Source organism: Phyllopteryx taeniolatus, chromosome 4 (assembly GCF_024500385.1).
Source record: "Phyllopteryx taeniolatus isolate TA_2022b chromosome 4, UOR_Ptae_1.2, whole genome shotgun sequence".
Taxonomy (NCBI): domain Eukaryota; kingdom Metazoa; phylum Chordata; class Actinopteri; order Syngnathiformes; family Syngnathidae; genus Phyllopteryx; species Phyllopteryx taeniolatus.
The window spans coordinates 27004982-27024037 of record NC_084505.1 but is presented as its reverse complement, the minus strand read 5'-3'; the positions used below and the strand labels follow the sequence as shown (position 1 = coordinate 27024037).

Below are 19056 nucleotides of genomic sequence, written 5' to 3'. Positions count from 1 at the left end.
GCTGTTTGTGTGTCTGAAAAGTATATTTTGTCACAGTGACTGTCCGTTGTCGTACTCGAGCGGCTCCAACTACCGCAGACAAATTCTTGACATACTTGGCAACTGAAGAGGATTCTGATTCATTTTTCCTCCCACTGTATCCAGGTAAGGATTTTCTACATAAAAGCTTCAAGTAAAATGTATACATTTGTATGTTTTTAAATTCCGACATTGAAACTTTACAGCATCTTTTTTTTTTTTTTTTTTTAAATTGCAGCTTAACAAAGCCTCTTTCCAATGCTGGATAAACAGTAACGATCATCAACTATTCCATTTCCCAAATTAATTTTCGAACAGATAATAGTTGCTCTTCAAGTGGAGAATTTAAGAACAAGAATTAGATGATATTGGCCAAATATTTTATTGATAAATGTACAGTATTTGCAGCGATGGTGCACAGTGGTGTTGTGCGGAGTCAGCAGAATTGGGGGGACACTTTTGACCCTAAGTGCCCTTTTGCGTGTGATGTGGGCCTTTGCTGGGCCACAATACTGGCAAATATCGCTCAACACCCGCCTCCCCCTCGACGTATGGTTTCCGTGCCCTCGAAGTACTAAGAAGTTCCCCAACAATACTGTGACCTCCGTTTCTAAAGCTGTTCCGCCGCCGCAGTTTTTTGTATGAAAAATGTGCACATTGCTATAAGCCTCCAAAAGCCTCTTCAAGTGACCTCATTCCTTAGTGGCTACGCAGATACCATCCCAAACATGGATCACATTTGTACGAATTAAAACAAAGAAGTTTGTTATGGTTAGGTTTAGGGCTAGGGTTGGGGTTTAAAGCGGTTTAGGACGGGTTCAAATTCGGTTAGTGGGAAACATGAACGTCACAGCTTTCTTTTCCCGTTTGGAGGCAGTCGGGCGTGTTCTACAGGGATACAGCAGCCAATCATAGTGCAGCGGCGTGAGTCCCGGAGCCAGTAATATTGGAGCAGGGCGTGTCCTGCCTAGAAACTTGCGCGAATCCCAATTAACGATGACAATGACGTCACGTAAGGGAAGTGCGGAAGTGAGACGCGTTGGACTTCGGAGCCAAGATGGCGGCGCAGGTGGACTTGGTTCGCCTGGAGGCTTTCCCGCCTCACTTGAGTCCGCTCGACGTGTTGGTGTCAAGATGGCAGCTCCGTTCGCTTTTCCCCCACGACCACTCGGGCCCCCCGACCATCCTCTTCACCCCGCGGCGGCCGCCTCCTCGGCCCCGTGCGCCCTCCGTCCTGTTTCGCGTCCGGGCTGTCAGCGACCAGGAGGCGGCGGTCTTCGAGGGAGCAGCCCCCGGAGCCCCGTCGCCGTCGTCTGAGGCCCGAGTGAGGCTCTTCGCCAGCGGCTTGTTCCTGCGGCTCCGCGGCCTCCCGGCGGCGGGGAGCCGCGGGACGGCGCGACACGTGCCGCCCGTGAGTCTGGACGAGGTGGTGCTGGGAGTCCGCGGCGGCAGCAGGGACGACGCCGACCGCTTCGCCGCGAAGCTGCTGGAGCTTTGCCGGTCTGAATGCTGTGTGCTGGCCCGCCAAGGAGAGCCGCTGGTCGGGGAGCAACCGGGGCAGGTGAGCGATTGACTTTGGGTTCCAATTTAAGGAGACGCACACTCGAGAAAGAAAAGTAGCAGCTGTTTTGGAACAAAAAGTCCATCGTTTAATAATGCAAATAATCAGTTGCACATGGTTAACTGTGGTTAGCGGACACAATTTTCTGCTCTTCGCCTCGAAAAAAAAAGACCCCATAAGTCAGTTGCAGAGGTGGCAGAGAGTAACGCACTATATTTACTCTGTTACAATTACTCAAGTTACAATTTCCATAAACTGTAGTTGGCAGGCTACTTTAAATGCACCGTACGTTTTACTTTTACCTGAGTATTTATGTGAAGAAGGATCGATACCTTTACTGCGTTATAATGATCGACATGTCGTTCGCTACTTTTATTTATTCATTCTTGCGTGTGCGAGTCCATTTTTAGATTCCATCTTCGACTTCAGCATAGGGTGCCCCTTGCGCCAAACAGACGACACAAGGCAGTCACATGACCGCGCAGGGAGCACACACACACAAAAAAAAAAAAAAAAAAAAAAACAGCCGCGCGAGTGTGTTTACATACAAACTCCCAAAAACAACAGCTTTGTCATGCTGCTCTTAAATTGTGACTGGCCAAACTTGGATAGTTCAGCCCACTTCTAACTTGAGAAAACACCTTGCAGACGTTTCGATTGTTGTTTTGGCAGTGATATGTTGTCGCACACACAATCACTCAGTCTGTTGAGCAAACAGCTTCTTCATGAAGTCATTGAAGTGAATAAAGCAAATAATGTGTTGAGTCCCATATATTATTATTATTTTATGTTTTATTTGATGTCCATGCTCTGATTAAAAAAACAGAAGTTACTCAAGTTACTCCTTACTTGAGTTGTTTTTTCATTGAGTAGTTTCTTACTCTGAAGTAAATATTTGGAAGACTACTTTTACTTGAGTCATATTATTCTAAAGTAACAGTACTATTACTTGAGTACAATATTTGGCTACTCTACCCACTTCTGGTCAGTTGACAATATTTTATTGTCATCTTTGAATGAAGTCGATGTCAGCCTACAATGTTTTTTTTTTGTCAGATTTTTCATGCCTTTATTGTTTGCTTTTCTGTTTTAGAAACACTTGAAGACAAAATATTTACTCAAGGATTAATCAGCTAATTGATGGAATCATCGATAGATTAATTGATCTAAAAAATTATTCGGTTGCTGCAGCGAGAGGTGCAACAATTCTACTCAATTATCAAATTATTCGCCAACTATTTTGGATTCAGAGTCCATTTTTATTAGATGATTCGTTCGAGCAGCTTACCTCACGTACGGTCTTCTTTTCGCCCGACCCCTCACACGTCGTCGTGGCGCAGATGGCCGACGCGCTGGTGTTGTCGTGCGGCCCGGTCACGCAGGGTCGCATCACGGCCGACACCGCCGTTGTCCTGGGCGACTGCGGCGATTGGCCCGACGCGCCTCACCTGGCCCCGCCGCCCAGGAAGCTCCAGCTCTGCGCCTCGGACTTCGCTCACGATGCCGCCGGCCTGGGAAGGGGGCGCTCTCTCCTGGACGGCGCCAGGCGTCGGGCATCCGGCGGCATCCTGGAGGAGGCGGAGCGGCGGCTGGATGTTCGTGTGACGGATGTGGGGCGGTGGCTCGAGGCGGAAGGTCGCCACGACGAAGACGCGGACGCTCGCTTGTACGTCGGCGGACGCACGCTGCTCAGGCTGGGACTGTTCGACGGCGAGTGGGTCAAGCTGCAGTCGGCGGGCCAAGGGGCCAGATGGCGAGCGGCCGCCCTCGCCGCGCAACGCTCGGACCTGGCAGGCGATGATGGTGGCGGCGGCGTGTCGGAGACATTGTGGTTCAACCTGACGAGAGGTGAAGAGACGCCGGGCGCCACCTGCTGCCTCACGCTCAAGGTGCACACGTGCGTGCACACACACACACACACACACACGAACGCATTCACGCACACAAGTACAAAGACACACACAAGCAAATAAATGCACGCAAACACAAAAATACACAAAACGCACGGACACACACATGTGGGCCCATTAACACATACACCAACAAGCACACACACATGCATGCAAACACACAATGTATAAATACAAAGAAATCCATACAAACAGAAATATACAAAAACACACTACCAAGCAAAAACACACACACACAAGGGCACAGAGAGTAAATACACACGGCAAAAAACACATGCACAAACACTCACATGCAAATGCAGTCCCCTCCAAAAGTATTGGAATGGAAAGGTCAGTTCCTTTTGTTTTTGTTACGTACTGAAGACATTTGGGTTTCAGATCAAAAGATGAATATTGAGGCAAAAGTTCAGAATTCCAGCTTTTATTTCATGGTGTTTACATCGAGATGTGTGATAGTACTCAGGACAGATTCATCTTTTGATCTGAAACCAAAATGTGCAAAAAAAACAAAGAAATTGACCTTGACGTTCCAATACGTTTGTAAATACATAAACACACCTGGGCACATACAAGCATGTTTCTACACTAACACACAGAAATACACAAAAATGCACTAAACCGCATAAACGCGCACAAAACAAAGGCATTCAAAATAATTTCAAATAAAAAAAAACATGAAAGCACATGCGCGCGCACACATCAGAATCAGAGTCATCTTTATTTTGCCAAGTATGTCCATAAAACACACAAGGAATTTGTCTCCGGTAGTTGGAGCCGCTCGAGTACGACAACAGACAGTCAATTGACAGAGAACACTTTGGAGACAGAAAGACATTGACAAAAAAACTGAGCAATAAAGGGTTGCTAGTTATCGGGTAATGCCGGTACATTATTATTATTTTTTTTGACAATTGTGCAAAAGATGCAGAGTCCTCTAGCACTTAGAGCAGTTTGAATGACTAATATTGCAATAGTCCGGTGCAAAGACCATTGTGCAAAGGGCGCCGACACTTCAAGTGTATGCGCTTTAAAGTGACGAGTAGCGCGATAATATGGGACAATGTTGATTGTGCAAATGTTGCAGATACTCCTCAGTGGTGCAGATGCTACTCTTGCATGAGTGGCCAGTATTGGTCAACAACAGATATGAAAATAGTGCAGCGTGGTGAGACAACTACAGTGAGTGCACGAGTAATGTATAATTGGCCCCACAGAAATGTGACAATGAACTCAAGTCAAAAAAATTGGCAGCATGTTGCAATGGAATTGTATGAATTGTACGAATAATCGAATAAAAATGGATGGGGACACAAGGTCTGGGCCTGCCGCTTTGTTAATCTTTTGTTTGAAGATGCGTCTCACATCCTGTTCGCAGATGGTAAACGCATAAGTCAGAGGTGTGATTGTGGTCGGGGGTGCGGCCGGGTGGGTGTGGGGTTTGAAAGTGTCCTTTTCAAATCTGCAGTAGAAGGTATTCAAGTCGTTGGCTAGTCTACTATTGTTCTCATCTTGGGGGGATCGTCGCTTGTAATTAGTCAGCGATTGGAATGGATGCCAGACTGATTTAGAGTTGTTAGCGCTAAACTGTATTTATACCTGTACTGCATAATTTCTCTTTGCAAAGTTAATTTCTTTAGTCAGCTGGTTTCTAGCTCGATTATACAGGGCTCTGTCCCCGCTTTGATAAGCGTCCTCCTTAGCTTGTCGAAGCTGCTTAAGTTTAGCAGTGAACCACGGCTTGTTCTTGTTGAATGTGCGAAATGACTTTGTTGGTACACAAACCTCTTTACAGAAACTGATCTAGGATGTGACAGTGTCCGTATATTCATCCAGGCTGCCAGCTGAATTTTCAAACAAACTCCAGTCTGTGCAGTCTAAACAGCTTTGAAGTTCCATCTTTGCTTCATTGGTCCACTTTTTCACTGTCTTCACTGTAGACTTCGCGCATTTAAGTTCTTGCCTGTACGTCGGTATTAAGTGAATTAAGCAGTGATCAGACGAGCCCAGGGCGGCACGAGGTTTGGCATGGTATGCGTTTTCTAGCGTAGTATAGCAGTGGTCCAAAATGTTATTTTCCCTGGTGGGACAGTCGATGTGCTGCTTGTAATTCGGGAGTTCGTGTTTGAGTTTAGCTTTGTTAAAGTCCCCGAGAATAATGAGGGGTGAGTCCGGGTGTTTTTTTTTTCAATTTCGTTGACTTGTTCAGCAAGGTCAAAGGGCTTCAAAAGAATCTCAAAGGGCTTCAGAGGCCCACAGCTGGCAACGATCGACGACATCCCCTAATCTAAACCCCCTAATCGGGCAAGGAAAAACTCAGAACCCCAATTGAGGAAACCAGGCTGCGTTGGACGTCGAGTGGGCAACATTGATCACATAGTGCGCTGCTGTACAATGCTCATTACGATGGCATTAGAGTCCATTTCAGGACACGGCCCGGTCGGTCGGAGCAGAATCCTCCATGGCAATGACTCCGTGGGAAGTGGTCCACCTTAGACCTTGTCCCAGTTAGTCAGTGCAGAACCCAAACAGCAACATCCTCAGATTCAGTCAACCTCACCGAGGTTGGGGGGGGTAAAGGACGAGCGGGAGTGAAACGCACAAGCACACACACACACACATTAACATGTAAACACACACATTAATGCGCAAATACACGTCTCATGTCCCCGCCACGTATCTTTGACTATGCTTGCTCCACTTTAGAGGTGGAGGCGGCCTCCAGACGGCGCCGGTGAATCTGACACTTCCTGTCGCTCCGCCTCACCTCCATTGGCCAGCGAGCTTCACCTCCGGCCCGTGGCGTCGCCGCACTGCCGGCGGCCGGGTCGCTACGGGGACTTGCTGGCCGCACACTTCTCCGTCCCCAGGTCGGCTGACTGCGAGTTCCTTAAGCGGTGTCGCCGGTGGCAAATTGTTGATTGGCTGCGTGATGTCGTGGGTGCAGGTTGGTGGCGCCGGGGGATGTCCTGCGCGTTCCCACCCGGAATCACCCAGACCTCCTGGAGGACAACTCTGACAGGTCAGACCAAGCTTTGGAACCAGAAAGTGACCGGCAGATAGTGACGAGCACTTGGACACTTAACCTTTTGACCTTTGAACTTGCTCAGGTGTCGGACGCTGTTGTTTTTGGTGCAGAAGGTGTGTCCTCCTGACCAGACAAAAGAAGAAGCTGACTGTTTTTACCTTGCTGACACAGCACACACGTCCCTCTTCATGGTGACCTTTAACCCTTCAAGTCAAGCCATTAACTTTTGAACTGTGACCTCTTACCTGTGGGATGCGTTCAGGGGCCGCCAATCAACTGCCTGGTGCCCTGCAGAGCGGCAGAGCTGTGGAGTGGCCCTTCACCTCCGGGTCTCGAGCGGACGGTAGACGCCATCAGCCACATCCTTCGCCCACACCGACACAGGTGCGGCCCTGCGCTCTCGCGTGATTGGCGGGCGGCGTGCTCATGTGACCCGCTCATGGGGTATGCGCTCATGTTGCGTGTGCTCATGGAGGGCGCGCTTATGGGGTGCATGCTCATGGGGGATGCGGTCATGGGGTGCGCGCTCATGGGGTGCGCACTCATGGGGGACGCGCTCATGGGGGACGCGCTCATGGGGGACGCGCTCATGGGGGATGCGCTCATGGGGGATGCGCTCATGGGGTATGCATGTGTTTTCAGCGGCTCCCTCCCGGCATGCAGGCTCCTGGTCCACGGGCCGGCAGGAAGTGGCAAAGTGACGGCCGTCGTGGCATCCAGCTCCAGGCTCCACCTACAGCTAATCAAGGTGCGACTGCTCCATGCCCCCCGCGCACCCCTCAGATGTCTGCCGTCTGTGCACTGACACCGCGCCTTATTTCGCGGTGCATAGGTGGACTGCGTTGGCGTGTGTGGCGACACGGCCGCCGCCACGGAGGCGCGCTTGACATCCTTGTTGGAGCGCGCTGACGCCTTGCAGCCTTGCGTCCTTCTGCTCAGGAATCTGCAGCTCCTCCTGCGGTCTCGCGGGGGCGTCGACGACGATGCCCGCGTCCAGGCGGCGCTTTGCCACGTGCTCTGCAGCGCCCCCAGCAGGTGACATACGTCATTCGTATGCTACGTTGGCACTCTGTCGCATCAACTTTGTGTCTTCCAGGGTGGCGGTGGTGGCGACCATCTGCAAACTGCGCCAGCTGCCCGCCGGCATCGCGGCGGCGTTTGTCCACCAGGTGGCGCTACAGAGTCCCACCGAGGATCAGCGCCGGGTCATTCTGACGCGGCTGTGTCGGGACGTTGACCTTGCCCGTGACGTCGACCTGGAAAGAATCGCCCAAGTCACGGCCGTAGGTCGTCTTTAGTGCGTCGCGGTTTCGATTCGTGTTGCCGCCAGTTCACGTCGGGGCGATGGATTGGCCAGAAGCTAGCTTTGGCAGCGCAGAGCTCCCCCTTCGCGCGGCTCGCCCCACGCTCTTCGGCTCGTCAGCCTTTTTGGCGTGCCCCCGAAGCGCTGCCGCTCTGCCAACCCGCCGGCTCTCCCAGGCGCTTGCCCGCGCCCGCAGATCGTCGTGCCCGACGCACCGACAGGCCGGCTGCGGTTTGCGCCGCGTGTGACGCTCACGAGCGCAACTCTGCCGCTTCGTTAATCGTTGGCGGAGAGGTTCCGTTTCCAGACCTCGTCAAGCAGGACCCCTCCGCTTTTCCATTGTACTTTTGAGAACGTTCGACGCTGTGGCTTTTTTGTATTACGCTGCACCGCTGCCTTTAAGTGCGTCATGGAAATTAGGCAACTCTTCCACTCCTGTTGCCCGCACTTTCAAAACAGGCGCGCTTTGGTACTGAAACATGGTTCCGATTGATTTTAAAGCTGTGTATAGCTTTTACACACTCAAAAGTCACAGGGTACGTGCGTAAATTCAATCTGACGCTCTGAGAGTGCAGTGTCCGGAGAGGCAGAGCGCGCTTCATTTTCGATGAATTTACGAAGGGGCGTGTCGGCCATTGGCAGGGATACGTCAGTGAGACCGCCATATTGAATGTGTCAGTTCTGCCTGTAACCGTCTCGTCCCGCCTGACGCTCCGGCCGCTCTGTCGCTTCAGTCAGAGTGGCGGGAGTGCGCTCGGAATAACCGAACGGCACACTCCCACGACGCTCTTGAGTGTCCGAACGTTCCGGAGTGTAGAGAGTGCACTCTTGGAGTGAATTTCCTAACATACCCACAGTTACGACAGTAGAATGTGATGGCGACTCCAAGCGGACAGAAATGTCTTTTTTTGTTTCTCTGCGTTTAGGGTTTGGTGTTGGGCGACTTGTGCACCCTGCTGGTGGAGGCCAGCCGTGCGGCGTGCCGACGACTGGTCCCGGCTTGGTGAGACTCGCCGTATGTCCGGAACGTTTGTCCTCGGGCGACCGTTTGAGCGCGTCCGTGTCCGTTTCAGTCGGGGTCTGCGTGAGGACGACGTGCGCGCCGGCGGCGTGACCGTTCGGCAGCGAGACTTCCTGGCGGCTCTGCAGACCTTACAGGATGTCCGATCGGAGGCCGTCGGCGCCCCCGGGGTGAGTCCCGTAGATAGGAAGACGCCCTTGCGCCAGCTAACTGCCGGGCCTCCGTGGTGGCCATGTTGGGGAGGTCGACGTTCCCCTCAAAGGCAACAATCGCAACTTGCTCAATTCTCAGCCGACTTTCACAAAGTGGACTTTTGTTCATGTCAAAGTATTTTCTGTCAATACAGAACCTTTGGGAGGGGAGGGGAGTGGAGGGGTGGGGGGGGGGCGCCAAAAATATTTGTACCTGTGAAAGGCTATTCCCTGGTCCCCTGTTGTGATCGTACGGCGCTGTACGCAATCATATGCAGCACAATCTTTTTGGTTTTCTCGACATGACGACCGACCTTCTAGCTTAGCGTCGCCGTCGGCACAGAGCGCAAAATGGCCGTCGTAGTCCCCATATTCGTATCTGTGGCCGACTTCGGTCTTGGATAACCGTAACCTCCTTCTTCCATTCCATAAATGTCATCTCGGATAGCTGCAGGGTCATGTCACCTAGCACAAATGACGTCACTTTTGACTTTTATACGGGGTTTGGCATTACAGATAGCTACAATCCATTTGCAGATACCCGCTACGTTGATGACGGATATATGTGGTGGAATTGTACTCATCTGGAACTTCACTTTTATCTACAATGCCATTTTGACTCATTCTAATTGTAGTTACAGATATTTATCACGTCGCCTACTTAAAATTTTGGATTCAAGATATCTGAAAAGGGACATGCAGAAAATATTTTTCAACTGGAGTTTATGACAAGTCAAAATCAAAATGGGGCGATCTCCAACTGGAAATACAGATATGTGCAACTCTGATTCTGTATATTATATGTGCATAAAGAATTGGCGATATCTGTAGCGACAAAGCCCATACAAATGGCAAAAGTGACGTTGCAGATATCAGACATAAAAATTGTGGATAAGAATGTAGTTACGGATAGGCTTTACACGATCAGGATTTTTGGGGCCGATCAGCGAGTTTAAAAAAACAATAACCGATCACAAGATGGAGGAATGTGTCTATTTAAATGACCTGTTCATTTGCTGTATTTACTTGGGTACTTAATTGCTCAAAAATAATATTTACAACATATAATGTATCTTTGTTCCTCTATTTATGCCAGTGCGGCATAGTGACAGACAGCACAAATGAATGGTCTTCTACCAGATGGCAGGAAGTAAATACAGTAATTAATGGATCCACTTTTTGTGACATTTTTGTTGGTGTGCCGTGGGATTTTGCAATTGTAAAATATGTTCCTTGGCTCCATAAAGGTTGGAAATAACTCCTCTCGTCAGATCGTGTATTCTCATCAGTTGGGTCAAACCAACATTACAACATGACACAAATAATGGGTGCTAACTTACTGTAATTAAATAACTTCACCCACAGCGAAACTTTACAGCATGATTTGACAGAACGGTTTTTACATCCAACATTTCGTGCTACCGCTAGCTTGCTAGGCTACATAACGTTTTGTCCCCGTATCGTATTCAAAGTACGTGAACGTACCTCAAGCGAGCCTTAAACCAACGTCCTCTCCTGTCCTGAGCACCGGTCACCCCCAACACACGTTTTTCCCCATTTTGTCCATAGAATACAAAGTCGGCGCGCTCCACTCTTGTTGTCGTCGCCACGGGAACGAGCGTATCCGGTCGCATTTGAGTTGACAAGACAAAGCCCAATGATCGTAAAAAACGGGATGCGGTGGTATCGGAATACAAGATTTTATTGCATTCGTTTGACATTGTGCAATCTTTAAAGAACAAATTTGTCTGATCCGGCATTACGTGTTGTCTGTCTCACACCGCCAATGTTTATTTTTTATTTTTTTAAATAACTTCTTTTGCCGTCAGATATTGACAGTACTACGTCAAAAGACACGCGACAAGGCTAAAAATAAACTAGCTTTTGGATTCAAATATACTGTGCACGCGTCGACGCGGAGTTAATGTCTTTTGCGGACATTGATCGGATTGGCGAATTATGACATTAAAGCCGATACCGATCAGCCCGGTCAAATCGGTGTAAAGTCTAGTTACGGATATCGCTAATGTTCTTTTTGACCAGGCGAAACAGAATTCTAGATATCTGCAAAACACTTTGACTCTAGCTGTTAAATGTTAAGAAGGCTTGCCATATAGTTGGGCTAGCTGTAGTTCACTAGTGCAGCGGTCAACCAACCAGAGCCTGTTCTAAAAATAGTTCACCAGTGCGAGACTTCTTAACCATTTTAGCACCATAATAATAGATATATTTATTAGTTTCACAGCTTTGAGGGGCAGTTCGAATGATTACAATTGCACGACGTAGCGAGGAGTTACAGTAATTTGAAATACACATGCACCGCGGTGTCAGCGGTGATCCCCGTTTTGAAGGGTTAAGTGTGCTATATCGAGCATTTTTTTGTTGCTATTCTTTTTAAATTGGTGTACATTTTGAAGTTAATATATGAATCTACTTTTGACCTTATAGCCTCCTCCCAGCTGTTGCACGTGGCAACGTAGCGATTCATTTCTGGTTCTTGGATGAGGCGAGGGTTCGTGACTTTGAGGAGCGGCTCTGCACCGTCGAAGGACCGCGTCTATACGCGCTCGCGAAGCCCGTAGCTGGTGCGGCGCCAGTTAGCTTAGCACCTAGCATTTCCCCGGCAATTCCCGAGCAGCCGGGAAAGCGGGTAGGGTGTGCAACTGTTCGACGTAGACGCGCGTACGGCCGACGGCTCCCGCCGCTAGTGACGTCGTCGTCAAGCAAATCTATAGCGTAGGCCGACGTCTGAAGCCGTTCCTCGTGTGGTCAGATTCCAGCCGTGCACTGGGAGGACGTGGGCGGCCTGGAGCAGGCCAAGAAGGACATTCTGGACACCGTCCAACTTCCTCTGCAGCGTCCGGAGCTCTTGTCTCTCAACCTGAACCGGACCGGAATTCTGCTCTACGGGCCTCCGGGCACGGGCAAGACTCTGCTGGCCAAGGCCGTGGCCACGGAATGTTCCATGACCTTCCTCAGGTATGGTATACATTCACCCGCGCGATAGACCGCATGGCTCATTTACATGGTCAAGAAACAGCCCACTGAATTTCCTTTTGCAAATCAATTCATTTGGACGACTGGTTAGCGCATCCGCCTCACAGTTGTGAGGTTGCGGGTTCAAATCCCGGCCCCGCCTGTGTGGAGTTTGCATGCTCTCCCCGTGCCTGCGTGGCTTTTGTCCGGGCACTCCGCTTTCCTCCCGCTGACTATATTAACAAAATAATTTATCTACTCCTATATTACAAAACAAAAAAATTCCATCTTATCACACTGTGATCGTACAACGTTTTAACTAAAGTACAAATAATCAATTTACTAGTCATCCATCTTGACAAACATGTACTGTATTACAAAAGAACACGTTCTCTCCCATTTACGCAGTGTCCCTAAACGCACCTGGCGCATTCACCTCGGAAGGTCACTTTTAATATTACAGTTGCTTCGCTGTATAGAACCGTTTGGGCTGCAGCTATCGAGTATTTTCCGATTTGAGTATCCAACCAAAAATGTTTTGATCAAATAATCGGGTATTCAGAAAAATTCTATTTTTGCTTGGTTAAAGAGAAATTATGAATACACAAGGAAAAATAAGCTATTTCACTTAAAAATGAATGACCAATTGTTTTTCTTTTTTGAGAAAACCAACTGTTTTATTTCTTAAATTCACATTGAGCAGAGAACTGTGTTTTCTTGTCTAGATTATATTTTCAGTGAGGCAATTTGAAACAAATAAAAATAATACAAATGTATATACTAACCGTATTTTTTTCTTCTTAGCTTGTCTTGTATGTATAAAACAAAAGTTATTAAAAGAGGCGTAAGGAACTTTAGGATGTTCAAATGTTCAATTCAGCTCAAGGCGCCACTGTACAGTTTCTTAATAGTTATTCCCCTCCCGCAATAAAAAGCATTCCTTAACACCTGTTCTCACACGCGCGCTGTCAAGAGATGGCAAACTATTGGATAACATCGCTCGTAATGAAGACGTGTGCTGTGTGTTCAGCGTGAAAGGTCCGGAGCTGCTCAACATGTACGTCGGGCAGAGCGAGGAGAACATTCGAGAAGGTGAGCGGAACCTTTTGTTATCCTCAAATCATATTTCCCCATTGAAATGACGGCAATGCCGTTCATCTGTACCAGCCCCCCCTCTCTCCCCCCAGGAAAAAAATAATTACATTTTGTTTTTTAAACCAAGGTGAAGAGCACTCTATAATACTGCACCTTCATAATAACAACTAGGGCGCGACCAATTAATCTGCCTATGTCAAATTGGCAAAAATTGGCAGTTTTTTGTCGATTTCTGAGTATTTTGTGACATATTGCAACATAAGACAAAGATTTTGACATTCAAAAAATTGGCAAAAAAATTGGCTGAATTTAACCGATTTTTCTTTCTGTTGTGAAATAAAGAAATTCTAAACTGACAAAGTCTTGTAAAACAATCAAATGTTCTGCCTCTAATTCATATCTTTGTTAAAAAAAAAATACAAAAGTTATTTTATTGGTTGTATATTTTTTAAATTAATTGGCCGATTCATCTTTTGGCAGAATTTTACTCTGCCAAATGTCGGAATCTGCATCGGCCTCAATAAATCCACATGGGTCGGGTCCCCAGTAATAAACAAATTCAGTAGTGTAAAAAAAATGAAAAATTGTGTCCATCGTGATTTAATGCTGTAGTTTATTGTGCTGCTCCTTCTTGCCACCGGGGGGCAGTATAAAACAGTCATGCAGACACAAAAAGAATAATTGAGTGACTTCACATTTGCGCTCAGTGTTCGAGAGAGCGCACTCGGCGGCGCCGTGCGTGGTCTTCTTCGACGAACTGGACTCTCTGGCGCCCAGCAGGGGGCGCAGCGGGGACTCTGGCGGGGTGATGGACAGGTGAGCGCACGCTAATGCTAATGCTAGCGCAGTGCCTAAAGTTAGCCTTTATTCCATCAGGGTGGTCGCTCAGCTGCTGGCCGAGCTGGACGCTCTGAACGCTTCGGCCAGAGTTTTTGTCATCGGCGCCACCAACCGACCCGACTTGCTCGACCAATCCCTGCTTAGGCCCGGAAGGTCAGAGTTCATGCTTGTACGCCAGTCATTGACAGATACAATATTATCAGAAAACGAAGAGAATTACACTTTGTGTGTTTAAAACAACCAAAGAACTTTGGGTTCACCCGGTTAGCGTAATGCTAACACATCATGAAAAACACCATAGACAGGCTAGCGAATAGCGTCAGTGTCACTGTGTTACCATATTTGAACACAAACGGTCCAGCAACGCATATAGACAGACAATGTGACAATACTCACAGGCATATATTCTTGATTCTCTGCGAAGAACGATTAATTAGTGTCGTTCGTGCAGGTTTGACAAGCTGGTCTACGTCGGGATCAACCGAGACCCCGGCTCGCAGCTGCAAGTCCTCCGAGCCGTCCTCAGAAAGTAAGAGCGCCGCCCAAACACGTCAACGCGATGTCACTGTTTTACTGGTTTCTGATTGGTGGCTCTCAGCTTTCACCTGGACGACGGTGTGGACCTGCCGCAGGTTTTGGCGTTTTGCCCCGCCCACATGAGCGGCGCCGACCTGTACGCGCTGTGTTCGGACGCCATGACGGCTGCTATCAAAAGGAAGATCTGCGCCGTGGAGCGCGGTAGGATGGAGGGGGGCAAAGGTCAATCTTACCAGATAAAAGTCTGATTTGAATTTAAGAAAAATGGAACCTCAGGAGAAAAATTGACCCATTTTTATTTTATTCTTTTATTTTATTTTATTTAACTACATTTTTAGTGGGGGGGGGGGCTTAATTTTGGGGGAAAATCTTTCAAGAAATATTGATAAATGATAAAATTGTGTTTTTTCAAGAAAAAAAATTCTTTTTTAGGGGGAAAGTATTTTTGGAAAAAAAAAGTCAAGTCATGAGAAATAGTGGAACTTTTTCATATGAGAGATGGTTGCGTACCACACTTTCACAATCACTACCCATGACTTTGCTGTGCGTGTGACTGCATGTACTGTTGCGTTTGTGTGTGTGTGTCCTTTGGAATGACTGCTTCAGATATTGAAGTGTCCTGGCACGACATCTGCCCGTTGTGGTGAGGATTGTGCTCAACTCCTTTTTTCCAGATTGTGGGATTCAAAATGTCATCTTGTCGCATTTGCACGAGTGCATGTTTTGATGGTTGAAAGTCACCCTTTTTTCCACTGCAATCTTCTCCTTTTGCGTGAGAGAGAGCGCCGTGACGCCGTCTCAATTCCATTTGAGTTAAAAGTGACCCGCTGCAATATGATTGGCTGCCTGCTGGAACATAATTAAGTGCTTCTTCTAGATGGGATACGCTATTACCAACAGCACTGGCGCATACACGCGCAGCACATATGCACGCCACGGACGAGCCCGTGGCCACCGCGTACCTACAGTAGATTGATGCTGGCCCGCTACTATGACGAGATATTTGTCTCTAAATTATTTACACAAATACTGTATATCCGCGATTTACACGTTTTTCAAATCCACAAATTTATCCGCGATTTACGTTTTTTGGATCCCTTAAATATATCTATATTTATAGATCTATATATATTTAATGTTGTGTGTGAATTAATCCTGACTTATCATTTGTAAATATTCAATTCTGCCTGTGAATTGTTGAATGTGCGTTTGTGGATCAGTGGGCAGGCGCATTTATTTTTGAGACAAACCTAACGCAGTTTTCGAGATATTCTCTCACACACACACACACACACACACACACACACACGTTTGGAATATTCCCACGTGAGGGAAGGCCCGTCCCACCGTCCGCTAGGCGGCAGTGTTGCTGTCACCGTTGATGACTTGACTGCAAGTCATTTTGATGGGAAGCCAACAGTCTATGGTCCAACCCTGCTGCAATTCGCGGGAAACCGACCACGGCTGAGCAAGCCTCGTCATTTATAAGTACAAGAAAAAGAAATATCCTTCCTCAGCTGTCGGCAAGATACAAAAAAACAGCTTATTATTACAGTGTTTAAATAATAACAGTGGCCAGCTCTCATAATCTATTTTATAGTCGATGCTCTCAATGGCGACAGCAACACTGCCGCTGGACACGTGTGAATATTCTCAACTTGCGAGGATCTTGAAAACAGCGTTATGCCCGGCGGATCAGACGACACGACAAACTTGGTCTTTCACAATGGCACCGTGTCCTCAAATCTTGCCGTATCTCGGTCAGACAGCGGCAACGCTACACGACAGTTATTACGATAGCACCGTATCCCATCTTTTACAATGACTGGGCTTTATCTTGTCAAATCAAACTCTGTCGGCGAGGCGGCGGAAACAGAAAACGTGTCACCGGTCAACATGACCGGATACACAACGGATCGTGTCGACGTATTGCATTGCGGCGGGGGGTAAAAGAACAAAAAGAGGAATAACGTGGCGTCGTCACCGGTGCTCGGGCGTGGGCTGTCCAATCCGGAAGAGCTCGATATATTTTCACATACTTTTAATATAATACAGCTCGCAAGCAGGCAACATAATGTTATGCAGCCTAGCAAGCTAGTGCTATCGCTAACGTTTGTATGTAAACAAGCCAGCGTTCTTTCCAATCATGCGCTAAAGCTTCGGTAAACATTGGTTCGTGTGCGTGAAGAAATGTTGACAACGGCGAGCATGGGAGGCGAAGCGGCGGTCACAATACGCAATCCTATTGGTCGAGGCGCGCTGCCGGAGAGTTGTCGTTGTTACAGTATGTCACACTACATGGAAGAGATCCCAAAAATAAAACATGCTGCGCTTTTCATTTTGGCGTCGCAGGGCCAAATCGTTGATCACCGAAATACGCTGGCTCAGGAAAGTATTCAGACCCCCTGAAATTGTTCACCATTTGTTATTTTGCAGCCATTTGCTAAAATCATTGTTCATTTTTTTCCTCATTAATGTACACACAGCAACCCATATTGACAGAAAAAGACACAATTGTTGAAATTGTGGCAGATTTATTAAAAAGAAGAACTGAAATATTACACAGCCGTAAGAATTCAGAGCCTTTGCCAAGTATTTAGTAGAAGCACCTTTTGATGGCTCAGTTTGGCCGGACGGCCAGCTCCAAGAAGGGTTCTGGTCGTCCCAAACGTCTTCCATTTCAGGATTATGGAGCCCGCTGTGCTCTTGGGAACCTTAAGTGCAGCAAATCTTTTTTTGTAACCTTGGCCAGATCTGTGCCTTGCCACAATTCTGTCTCTGAGCTCTTCAGGCAGTTCCTTTGACCTCATGATTCTCTTTTGCTCTGACATGCCCTGTGAGCTGCCAGGTCTTATATAGACAGGGGTGTGGCTTTCCTAATCAAGTCCAATGAAGGTGTAGAACCATCTCAAGGATGATGATGATGAAGAAATGGACAGCTGTGTGATATTTCAGTTTTTCTTTTTTAATAAATCTGCAAGCATTTCAACAATTCTGTTTTTTTCTGGCAATATGAACGTAAATGATTTTAGCAAATGGCTGCAATATAACAAAGTGAAAAAATGAAGGGGGTCTGAATACTTTGCGTACCCACTGTATTTGTGTAAATTATTTGAGGCAAATCTCTCCCAATATGCTGCTGAATCATTTGAAATGGCAAGTGTGAGCCTTCAACTCATCTGGACTACTAGTGAGCAAGCTAGCTAGCCCGCACCGACCTTGTAAAGTTCGCTAAGCCGCTAAACTCCTCGCGCCACAAGTCACCTATAACTTTTCTTTTTACACGTAACATCAGTATCAATGCCACTACCTTTGTCACGGGAATAAAACCAAAAGTCGGTTCCCCGAGCAACGTCTGTGATCGTCTCAAGACCGCTAACTGGGGTGAACGTGAGTGCCAGTGGTTGTTTGTTTATTTGTGCCCTGCCAATGGCTGGCGACCAGTTCAGGGTGCACCTCGCCTTTTGCCCGAAGATAGCTGGGATAGGCTCCAGCACGCCCGCGACCCCCGTGAGAATAAGCGCTACAGAAAATGGATGTATAGGAAAACAAACTATCGTTAACAACAAAAATAAAGTGCTATAATTGCAGTAGTAATGATTTAACCATATTCTGTTTGGGACCACGATTTTAAACAGGTAAATTGGTTTGAAATAATTTGTAAAATAGTGTTTATAATCGTAAAGGATACTTTGATATGGTGGTGTTACACTTATGCAATCATTTTGAAATGTATGTCAATTGCGGTCGTGGTAATGCTTAAAATGAAATTGGAAGAGGGTTAGAAGAACAAATGATCAAATCAAAGGAGTTTTATTGATTTGTAATTAATGGACCTGTTTTGTCTGCTACTGCTTGTTGCGGACAAACGTCTTGTTCACAGTGACATATTTTGCAAATATCGCATCTCGAGTCACTGTCAATGGAAACTATGGTATACCATGGTCATACTGGACCTCCTCAAAAACTGGTGCTACCAACTGAAAACATTGGTGGAACCAGTGCTACTAGTGCAAACGTTACGGTGTAGAGGCTTGCAATTAAGAGGCAACCTTAAATGTTGTCAATTTCTGGTGTATCAATCAATCCCTGCGCGGAGAGGTTGAAGTTGAACGGTGGCCGTTGTGCGTGGCGTCCGTCAGGTTTGGACTCGGAGGATTCGCCGCTACGCCTCACCGTGGACGACTTCGGCGCAGCGCTCCGTGACTTCCTACCGTCGCTGTCGCAAGAGGAAGCGATGCGATACCAACGCCTTCAACGCAGCGCCTGACGCGACGGGAAGTCGGCCGCTGTCACGACGAAACCTTCAATCGTGTATATGACCAATAAACACGAAGCTTACTTGAATTGAACCGCACCACTGGTATTTTGTTGACTGATGTCATATTTGACAGGGGGGTGGCGGGGACCACGTGATTGGTCAGTTGCTAGCTAACTAGCTAGCGTCTCACTTATAAACCTCAGGCCTTTTTAATTCCCCTGTCTTGTTCTTGGCAGGTTTTTGTTTGTTTTGTTTTTGGTTCTTTGACAGCATAATTTCATGAAGTCATTAGTATCAAATATCCGTTAGTCCTCTAAA

At 47.4% G+C, this 19056-nt stretch overlaps 1 protein-coding gene across 4 annotated transcripts; it reads left to right on the top strand.

Moving 5' to 3' along the window:
- Positions 1 to 1018: 1018 nt before the first annotated feature.
- On the top strand, positions 1019 to 18824 carry pex6 (peroxisomal biogenesis factor 6). 4 transcript variants are annotated; one of them, XM_061771019.1, is made up of 18 exons: positions 1021 to 1579; positions 2920 to 3468; positions 6193 to 6356; positions 6434 to 6508; positions 6597 to 6705; positions 6777 to 6898; positions 7157 to 7262; positions 7347 to 7549; positions 7611 to 7797; positions 8744 to 8820; positions 8891 to 9008; positions 11803 to 12008; positions 13036 to 13097; positions 13808 to 13916; positions 13977 to 14093; positions 14392 to 14469; positions 14539 to 14699; positions 18620 to 18824. In XM_061771019.1, exons 1-18 carry the CDS (start codon positions 1076 to 1078, stop codon positions 18745 to 18747), a joined length of 3075 nt encoding a protein of 1024 aa, XP_061627003.1. In that variant the 5' UTR covers positions 1021 to 1075; the 3' UTR covers positions 18748 to 18824. The 4 variants fall into 4 exon arrangements, 3 of the variants coding, with proteins under 3 accessions (XP_061627003.1, XP_061627002.1, XP_061627004.1); XM_061771018.1 differs by having other exon boundaries at positions 2920 to 3476; positions 6195 to 6356; XM_061771020.1 differs by having other exon boundaries at positions 1022 to 1579; positions 2920 to 3476; positions 6195 to 6356; positions 14539 to 14678.
- The last annotated feature ends 232 nt before the right edge of the window (positions 18825 to 19056 follow it).